This window comes from Dermacentor andersoni, chromosome 5 (genome assembly GCF_023375885.2).
Source record: "Dermacentor andersoni chromosome 5, qqDerAnde1_hic_scaffold, whole genome shotgun sequence".
Taxonomy (NCBI): domain Eukaryota; kingdom Metazoa; phylum Arthropoda; class Arachnida; order Ixodida; family Ixodidae; genus Dermacentor; species Dermacentor andersoni.
In genome coordinates, this window is record NC_092818.1 from 26,644,501 (window position 1) to 26,655,046 (window position 10,546).

Genomic DNA, 10,546 nt, shown 5'->3' on the forward strand with positions numbered 1-10,546 from the left:
GATGCGGGTCAAGTTCCCACATCATGACGACTGGTGGAAGAGGTCGTCACAGAATGACGTAGCAGCTGTGTTGGGAAGTCGCGTGATGTGCTGGGATACCCGGCGGCTTTTAGCATGCTCGAGACGGCGGCACTCCTTGAGGATCGCATCGATGCTGTTGACGTTCGTAAACACCAGTAAATTGAAGGCGTCGTCAGCAATGCCTTTGAGGACGTGATTGACCTTATCGTCCTCAGACATGGTCGGGTCAGCCTTGGCACAAAGGGTCAAGACGTCGAGAATGTACGACACGTAGGACTCGGTCGACGTCTGTACACGTGTGGCAAGGGCTTTCTTGGCATTGACTTGGCGACTGAACGAATTGCCAAAAATGTCGCGGAGCTTCTCTTTGAAGAGATAGCAGCTCAAGATCTCCTCTTCGTGAGTCTGGAATCATGCAAGTGGAGCTCCGTCGAGGTAGAAAAGAACGTTCGCAAACATAATAGTCGGATCCCACCTGTGACTGGTGCTGAAACGTTCGTATAAGCGGAGCCAGTCGTCAACATCAGGACGGCCGACTCCGTTGAAAAGCCCTGTTGCACAAAGCTCTTTAGCTCAGTCTTATTCCCGTCTACAGAGCGACTTCAGTCTTAATGGAGTCTTAAGCTTCCCTAGGCGTTAAGTCGCTTGCACGAAACCGTAAGCCAGCCCGCTAGATTAGGACAAGATTGAGAAGTAAGTTACAGACATAGTCTGCCCATGCGCAGGCTGATTCCAATCTTTATCGCGCAGTACCAAGATGGCTGCCATGCGGCTGGCTCGACTCGAACTGATAGCCGAGCTCCTGATGCGCCGCGAACGCGTGTTCCGGGATCGCACGAATATCTTCGAAGTTTTCGACGAAGACGAGCTTCAGAGGCGTTTCCGGTTTGGTCGTGCTGGCATCGCCTACCTCGCCGAGCTCCTGCGTGACGATCTTCAGCATACCACTCGTCGGAGCCACGCTTTGAGCGCTGAGCGACAATTGGTGCTCGCGCTGAAGTTCTTCGCTACCGGTGGTTTTTTAATCACGGCCGGCGATACCATCAACGTGCACGAATCGACGGCGAGCCGCACCGTTCGGCGAGTTGCTCTTGCTCTCGTCCGCCACTGCTCAACTTGGATACGGTGAGCCTCGCCTTATCTCTTCGCGATTTTCCTAGTTTCCTGTTGCGCATATCCCCCGCTCTTACTTAGTACCGCACCATATGTAGCGGCTGCCTCCGTGCGTCCTTGTCAGGTAGGAGCTTTCGCAAGTGTGGCACATTAGAGTGCGGAAAAAGCGCTTTGTCGATGGTGTCTGCAAGAAAACAAGCAGCGTACAATGCAAGGAGACGGTGTAACAAAAAAAATATTACGCGTCTGCATACAATTGTAAACGTAGCGATCGCGAGACGGGGTTGATAAAATCACGTTTTTCACAGAAACTACGCAGTTCGAGGTGATCCCGACAAACGCTTACTTTTCACCTGCGGGGCTGTGCGCTAGATCCGTATGAACAGTACTACTTGTAGGAAGGCTCCGATGTGTGCTCAGGTGTACGAGTGTAATCTCGCATGACATCGTAATGCAACAAAAGTTGTTTGTGCTCCTCTATTCTCCAGCTGGCCCTCACCGAACGAGCTGGCTGAGGGGCATACCAACTTCTACGGTCTGGGCGGCTTCCCCTGCGTGGTGGGTGCAATAGACGGCACGCACGTAAGGATCCAGGCACCCGAGGAGAAGGAGGAGGCGTATGTCAACCGGCATTTCTACCATTCCATCAACGTTCAGCTCGTCGTCGATGCCAACTGCCGGATACTTGACGTCGTCGCAAAATGGCCAAGTGGAACCCACGACGCGCGGATGCTCGCCAATAGCAGCCTCGCCAAACGCTTCGACAGGGGCGTGCACACGGGCCTTTTGTTGGGGGATAGTGGATACTCATGTCGGGCCATGGCTAATGACCCCATTCTGGACACCAGACACTCCAGCGAAAAGGCGCTATAATGCAGCGCATGGCACAACAAGGGCAGTGGTCGAAAAGTACGTCAGCGTGCATTCAGCATACGAGAATGTTTCACCTGTAAATTTTGCTTCTCCCAGTGCACAGCTAGCAGAAGTGGAATGAAACACGCAACTAGACACTGCTAACCATTCTATGATTATATTGTCATGTCATTACCATGCAACAGTACGAGTGCACTTACAAGATTGACTAGAAAAGAATGCCTGCAGAAAACGTCATTTACACTGTTTATTTGCCGACGTGTTGCAGTTATATCTGAAGTTGTGTTACCCCTATTCATGTTCAGTGGTTGATGTTTATCATTGAGTCAGTGTGCGATAGTAGTAGCCAATTTGAAATCGTTGCTTTGCAGTTGTGCCCCATTTTATGAAGTTTTTCTTCAGTAATTTTCTCATTCACATGCTAAATTGCGAATGAATTATTTACAGCGTATGGTTATAGCCCAGAGCATTCACATAGGCTTTTTGCATGTGTGAATATTTTCATTGCCATTGAAAACTGTGCCATCGGCACTGAAGCTCAGTTTCGCCTCCTTCCTGTACATTTTCATACCAGCATTGTACTCGTGCTGACTCCGGGCAAGCTACAAAGAATGAGACATGTGAACACAAGCGAGTGAGCACTGTTGGCGTGGTTTTTCACCTGTTCCATTCTGTCTGTGCTATCTGCAGTGTATCAGTGTATGAAGCCTAGACCTGAGGAGGGAACGGAAGCAACTGGTACATAAGAAGTCGATCAATGAGTTAGCGGTAAGAGGGAAAATAGAGGAATTCCAGATCAAGCTGGATCCCGAGGGGGGGAGACGGCGACGTAGGTCGGGGCTGCAGGCGGTAACGGTTGCGTAGATGAAGTGCCGCCAGCCGGAGCCGAGGTTGCACTGTCGCCGTTGCGACCGCTGCGAAGCTCCATGACGGGTACGGGGAACGTCCACCTCCATCAAATTAATGTTACGTGTAGCTGGAGCCCAATACTATATACAATATATTTACAGGGAAGCTAACGGAAGGCCAAAATGGCGACGCTTTATCAAGCGGGCCTACGCCGTCTTCTTCCTCCTCAGTGCAGCCTCACTATGGCGGCTGTTCCGTAGCAATATAGCCGTCGCCGTTTTCTTGGACATAAAAAAAAGCATTCCATGTACGGTCTCGCATTCCATTTACCAATGAAATAGCAATCGCCGTTTTCTTGGACATAAAGAAAGCATTCCATATACGGTCTCGCATTCCATTTTACAAAAGAAAGATAGCATGTTGTGGTTTTACTAACAATATACTTCAGTTCTTCTCTAGCTATCTCACAGGTGCGAAAAAATGTGTTGTACTTGAGCAAATAACTTTGAAATTTAGTAATATTACATCTGCGATATCTCCATAACCATGCCGGGCCCTATATCATTCTTGTGCATAAATTACCTCCCGCCTGCTCTGTCGTGCACAGCTATAATGTATGCCGACGACACTGCAACATTTTTTGAAGTACCTTGCTCTCTATGCTGTAAGAAGAAATCACGACAGAGTTACCATGCGGTTCTCTCATAACAAGTTAACATTAAATACTGAAAAAAAAAAACTAAACGCGTTCTATTTCATTTCAGAAGAAAAAGTCCAGACTACAGGCTTATGAACTTGGAAGTTAACAACAAATGAAGAAAAATACAGAAAAGAAACGGGGACCGTATTCGGGAAAAGACACGAGAACAACCCAGATAACGAAGCGGGGTTGGAATAAAGGGAAACCGCAAGTGAGGAGGAAACTCACTCCCCAACTCGAACGGAGGCACGGCGGTCTGGACCGACGCCCAAATAGGACCAAGAAACAGAGAAAAGAACACGTTTTTGTATTGATGCTTTGAACATAATTATTTTTTTGTTACCAAAAGTTTATCGTGTCACTTCCTGACGAGTTTCCCTCAATATAAGTGTATTCTACAAAATGCGACATGGTGCCGAAATCTCGGATAGAACACATCATCTGAGAGGTGTGCAACGGCCCGCGAGAAAGAACAAGCGAAGGGGGACATGAAGAAGCTCAAGGCAAAGCGAATGACACTGCGGCGACAGAACACCAGCATAATCAAAGAGGCTACAGCAGCGTTAGAAGGTGCAGACGCCATGCAGCTATGGGCTCCCTGCAATGGTAAGGCGGCGCAGCGATCGGCTCAGCCGTCAGCGCCACCGTGTCAGTAGCGCGAAACACCGAGGCGGCCACTGCTACGGAGGCATGCTCTTGCGGCGCTCGTTTGAAACCTGTCGGACATTCTAAATTGCGGTTATAAGGCAAGCGAAAACATCCAGGCCCATTTTGCACCCCCGACGCTTGAGAAAGGACGTCAAATTTAGGACTACAACCATGCATATCATGTCAAAGAAGTAAACAGCATCGACATCACAGTGGGGTGCTTAAATTAAATTATAGTGTTTTAGGTGCCAAAACTACGACCTGATTAGGAGGCACGCTGTGGTGGGGAACTCCAGAATAATTTGTACCACCTGGGATTTTTTAACGTGGTCCTAAATTTAATTACACCGGTGTTTTGGTATGTCGACCCCATCGACATTTGGCGGCTGTGGCCAGCATTTGATGCCGTGACCTCGTGCTTGGCAGCCCCACACCATAGCCACCAAGCAACCACCGCAGGTCGCGAAGTATTTGTCACAACAAAGCAAGCATGCTTACGACGTCGAACTTAAGTGAGATAAAAATTCATTATTTTACGGCACTTAAGTGAGAAAATACAGCCGTAGACATCTTTGAACTGCAAAAGTATAGAAAGTTGGGCGAGTTGGTACGGTAACATGACCTTGGATTGTAGCGCGAAGTGAACACGGACACAGAAAGGAGCAGGCAGGACGAGCGCTAACTCTCAAATAAATGTTTATTAAAGCGCAGAACGCATACACATATATATATATATATATATATATATATATATATATATATATATATATATATATATATATATATATATATATATATATATATATATATTAATATATACATATATATGTATATATATATAGTCGGATACAACATTAGAAAAAAGGGGAGGTCCCGCTGGCCCCGCCCAGACGACCGAAGCGCGACAACCGATTGCCTCCGCGACTAAAATAATCCCGCTCAAAAAATCGTGCTTCTGAAACGCGCAATTCTCGGTATAAACAAAGAGTTTTGTATTTTGATGACTGGTTTAGTAGAGCTCTCATGTGCTACAGCACATGCCGGATCACGACAAAAAAATAACCCCGTGCCTTCCACAATGCTTCCTGTGGTCTGCACTTTCGCTTCATTGCAAGTGACAAAAGTAGAAAGAGCAGCTCTGCATGGCTTTTGCGCTTGTTTACATGTACACGGCACATTTACTACTCTTTTTCCTAGCTTAAAATGAATCAGTTGCTATTGGACAAGTACTTATATAAAACAATGCATTTATCGCAACCATTACAAACCTGGGGCGTGAATACTCGAGGCAGGAAAGGTACAAAAATGCTTCATTCATCGTATTAAATAAACACTCATGGTGTTAAATAGCATAAAATTTATATTTTTTGGTTTTGTGTTTCACAAAGTTCTTCCTTCTTTTTTTTTTTGCAAACCTGAAATCTCGCCAGTTCGCGCAAGGCATTCCGTGCGAGTTTTCCGACATGGAGCCCAACGAGGTGACATCGGAATGCGATTCTTTGTTGCCAAACGAGCCTTGTGTAGCCTCGATGTCCACACCACCAAGGATCCTCAACAAGAACAAGAGTGGCCACATCCTGAACAGCGATTCACGCAATATGATCCTCCACTGCTACACGTATTCGTGTAACAGGGAGCCTGAACACAGCTTGGAGGCCACGACCAAGTTTGTCGCCGAGATGCTCGGTGTCAGCGAAAGCACAGTGTTCAAGGTGAGGAGGGAGGACAAAGCATCGCATATTTCGGGTGGCAAACTGTCGACGCCCTCGCAAAAGCGTCCACGAAATGCGGAGAAAAGAAGACGCAGCATGAAGTATGACAGCTTCACGTTGTGCGCGCTGAGGTCATGTGTGCACGATTTCTTTCGCCGCAACGAGATACCGACGGTCGAGAAGATAACTAACGAGTTCTCGAAGCGTATGGATCTCTCATCACTGAAGGAGTTAACTGTGCGTCGTCTGCTTGTCGAGTCCGGATTCAAGCACGAGAAGAGGAGCCTCAATTCGCTGCTTATCGACCGGGATGACATAGCTGAATGGCGGAATCGCTACCTTCGTGACGTGGAACGCTACCGGGCGGAAGGCCGAAAGATCTTTTTCCTGGACGAGACATGGGTGATGGCGGGACATACTCGGTCGATCGTGTGGACAGACACCGTGGTGTAGTAGCGCGGACGCCTATATGCGCGAGCAAATGGTCTGTCGACGGGTTTGAAACAACCTTCTGGGAAAGGCCAGCGCCTGATTGTGACGCACATCGGCAGCGAGGATGGCTTCGTCGACGCGTGCTTAAATATATTCCGAGGCCAAAAAACGAGCGACTACCACGAAGAAATGGGCGGCAATCGCTTCGAGGGATGGTTTATTAACGTTCTGCAGAAGTTGCCTGCTGAAAGCGTCATTGTTTTGGACAATGCACCTTACCATTCCCGGCGAGAAGAGAAATTACCGACGACAGCTTGGAAGAAGGAAAAAATACAGGAGTGGCTCAAAAGCAAAAACATCACCTACAGCGAAAGGATGGTTAAAAAGCAGCTGCTTGAGTTGGTAGCATCGGTACAGTCACGCTTTTCGAGCTACATCGTAGACAATGCAGCTGAAAGGGCCGGTTGCATTGTACTCAGGATCCCACCGTACACTGCGAATTTAATCCTATTGAGCTAGTGTGGGCAAAGGTGAAAAATGGCATCGCTGCGGACAGCAGAGATTTCAAGCTGTCCACGGTCGAAGACGTCTTGAGGGAAAAAATCAAGCATGTAACGGCGGAAGACTGGAAGAAGAACATTCACCACGTGATGGATCTGGAGGCAAAGTTCAGGCTTGATACATCTGGGAGTGACCATATCCAACCCATCATCATCCAGCTGGGTGAAGATGACAGTGAAGAAAGCGACTCCGACTGCGAGCTGTCCGGCATTGAGCCACTCAATGAAGAATAACAGCTTCTTATCAACGAAAGAACAGCCCTTATTAGTGCTACCCAAACTTTGCCGGTAGGTTCGCAGCAGCCAAGTATTCTCCCGTGACCTCTCAAATAAATAAGCAGTTCATTTGGTGACACATTCCTTTTAATAGAAGCTCAATTCTGAAAAAGCAATGTCCTGCACAGATCGTGCTCAATATAAGTATTGGCATGGAAACGTGCTGAAATGCTGGAAAATCTGAATGCAAATACAATTATTAACCCTGAATAAATATGTGGGGCCCAAAATGCTCGTTCGGGCAGCCATTATCCAGCTTCACACGAAAAAGCAGTAGTCAACGTGAAATTGACAGCCACTCTTAGCAGCCTGCACGCGAAAGCACATTCATGTGTTTGCATTGTTTATTTTGGTTATCTGGCCCAGGCAAGTAATGCGAAGACAACAATTATCAAGCATCATTAGCTTAGTGAGGCCCAAAATGCTCATTCGGGTGGCCATTCATAGCAGTACACTCTAAGAAAAGTTTACACCCTTTGGAGTGTCCCTTCTGCCACAAAACAATAATCGTCATCTGCCTTGATGCGTTTCCTTTCTTGAAAACGCCGCGCCCGCTACTTTCCTGTCAGGAATGCTATCATGCTGATAACGCGCATACCGTTCGTTACTGGAAAGTACCGGGCTCGCAGCGTTAAAGAAAGGAAACGCATCAAAGCAGATGACGATTATTGTTGTGTGGCTGAAGGGACACTCCAAAGGGTGTAAACTTTTCTTAGAGTGTAGTCGGGGGCACGCGTAAAAGGCACCATTAGCAGTCTGCACGTCAAAGCACAGTCATGCTGTCGCCACTGTTGGTGAAACGGCAGCAATCAACGCTAAAATGACAGCCACTGTTGGCAGCTTGCATGAAAAAGCACGTTCATGTGGTGGCATTGTTTAACCTGGTTATCTGACCCAGGCAAGTAATGCGAATAAGACAACAATTATCAAGCATCATTAGCTTAGTGAGGCCCAAATTCTCATTCGGGTAACTATTAATAGCAGTAGTCGAGGGCACGCTTGGAAGGCACCATTAGCAGTCTGCACGTCAAAGCGCAGTCAAGCTGTCACCGCTGTTGGGGAAACGGCAGCAATCAACGCGAAAATGACAGCCATTGTAGGCAGCTTGCATGCAAAAACACATTCATGGGGTGGCATTGCTTATTTTGGTTACCGGGCCCAGGCAAGTTTTGCGAATAAGAACAATTATCAAACATCATTAGCTTAGTTAGGCCCAATATACTCATTCGGGTAACTATTCATAGCAGTAGTCGAGGGCACGCTTGAAAGGCACCGTTCGCAGTCTGCACATCAAATCACAGTCATGCCACAGTCATTGTTGTATTTGTTTATCTGACCGGGCAAGTAACACCAATGTAAGCACAATTATTCACCCTGAATAGCTCTGCTAGCATTGTTTGTACTAAAAAATGCTGAGTGAAGTTGAATGTGTTTTATTGAGGCAATTATTTAATTCACAAGCCATCGGCATAGTGATGGACAGCCAGGTTCAGACAATGACATTTGTGAAGTAATAAATGGTGAAAGTTGCAAAAGCTCTCAGTGCACTGCTTCGCTGGGCTCCATTCACAGAAAAATGACTTTGCAACGATGAAAGCGTCAGACAGGAAATGACTCCCCACTGTACAATGTTATTCGTGTTGAAAACTTTTACCATCATATGTGATGGGCAGCGAAACCGTCTGTTTACTAAGACTGAATGCATGAAAAATGCAACAGCATAGAAAGATGTTCCTTCGCAATATGCAGCCTTTCATGTGCACTTCTGGCGAGCTGCCACATGTACTGATGCATAAACATGAACAGATATAAGAAGCAAAGTTGCTGTGCAACCCACATGATGCTTTTAAGAAAATGTCTCTCTAAACCTTTCTGTTTTCATAGGCGATCAAAATTTGTTGTGAGCAAGTTGGTTAATAACAGTGAAGCAACAACACAAAAAGGAAGGACAGAAAACACAGCGAGTAGGCAGATTGAGAAGACAAGGTAGACCAGTGAGAAAGGTTTTAATGAGATGGAAGAGGCCAGCCCTGCAGTGTACAGGAGTTAGTGCTTAGAATGAGATAACGTTAATGAAAATGTGTAAAGACCTTGCTGAAAGAAAACTAGCAAAAACAAATGCTAATATAAAATAAAAGGACAGAAATAAGAGTATGCGCAAACATGCATGGAATCAGGTACACGAACGCGAAAACTAAGAAAAACTCAAGTATAAAGAAATGTGGGAAATAAAAAAAATGACAAACGCAAGAAAACATACACACATTTACAAACAGACCTGGGTAGAGGTATTACAGGAGCGGGTTCACAAGCTGCTGTGCCTACCTTCTCGTATGTTTTTTTTTTTTAACCGTTCTCAACACTGTCTTGGGAATTTTTAATTGCAACATATCACAAGAATTGAAAAGCAGCGCGAAGCTATGTTGTGGGAAACCATATCGAGCGCTGGCAACACAACTTATGCGTGACTGTGCCTCGCCACGCATTCTACAGCTTGCGCGCGCGGTGAGCAGTGGTGGAAAGCAATCAATCGACGGTACCATACAATGCACGAACACCGCCGTTGGATGTTCGGCCGTCTCACTACTGAAAACGATCGTTCACGCTAAGTTGACGGCTACAAATCATTGCGTTGGAGGATTCTTTTGCAAGTATTTTCTCTTGAGACGCTCGTAGGTTTGTTTCATGCGCGAACGCTTTTCTCATTTCTCCTGAGAATGGTCTTGCTCCATCACTTCACCCGTCCGACGAGAAACGCAGCGACACAGTACACGAACACACCCACCGCTGACAGTAGGCACCAGACTTTGGCAAACTTTTGTCGTCGTAACTTCACTCGGGAGCGAAATAAAACAGACATGGCACAAACAAGCAGGATGTGTGTTTGCAGCGGTGGCCGTGGGATCCTGTTTTCAGGCAAAGCGTAGTGCAGCGTCAGCGATGCTCGCTTCAATGTTTCTTCGCCGGATCATGGCTTGGAATAAACGCACGCGGCACAAATGCCGCATCGTAAGCTCGCAGTAATATTTCCGGCGTGATAGACAATCACAAACAGTTTGGGAATTCACTGTGACGAGGCGTTGACGCGCACAGCTGACGCGACTTCACCCAGTTCGAAGCCCGGGCGGCCATCTTCTCCGACGGCGGGGTCACCGGCCGTATGGCGCATGACGTCGGTCCAGAGTGCGCGCCCATTGGTGGATGTTCGTGTGCATCCGCCTCGGAGGAGTAAACGCCCCCTTTTTTCTAAAGCTGTATCCGACTATAGGTGATTGCAAAAACCGCAGCATAAGACCATGAAAAGGTAAAAAACATCAGTTAAACATATCAGGAGGTATGGAAATCAAAGAACTAAACACAAC

At 46.9% G+C, this 10,546-nt stretch overlaps 1 protein-coding gene across 1 annotated transcript; it reads left to right on the forward strand.

The window, feature by feature from the left end:
- Positions 1-826: 826 nt before the first annotated feature.
- LOC126530147 (putative nuclease HARBI1) lies at positions 827-2,073 on the forward strand. The gene is made up of 2 exons (XM_050177569.3): positions 827-1,146; positions 1,623-2,073. Exons 1-2 carry the CDS (start codon positions 827-829, stop codon positions 2,005-2,007), a joined length of 705 nt encoding a protein of 234 aa, XP_050033526.1. The 3' UTR covers positions 2,008-2,073.
- The last annotated feature ends 8,473 nt before the right edge of the window (positions 2,074-10,546 follow it).

What these genes read in the sequence shown, in the direction of transcription:
- LOC126530147 (XM_050177569.3), top strand. Translation starts at nt 827, where the DNA reads ATGCGCCGCGAACGCGTGTTCCGGGATCGCACGAATATCTTCGAAGTT. An exon ending in CACTGCTCAACTTGGATACG is followed by an intron (nt 1,147 to 1,622) that starts GTGAGCCTCGCC and finishes TCTATTCTCCAG; the next exon opens with CTGGCCCTCACCGAACGAGC.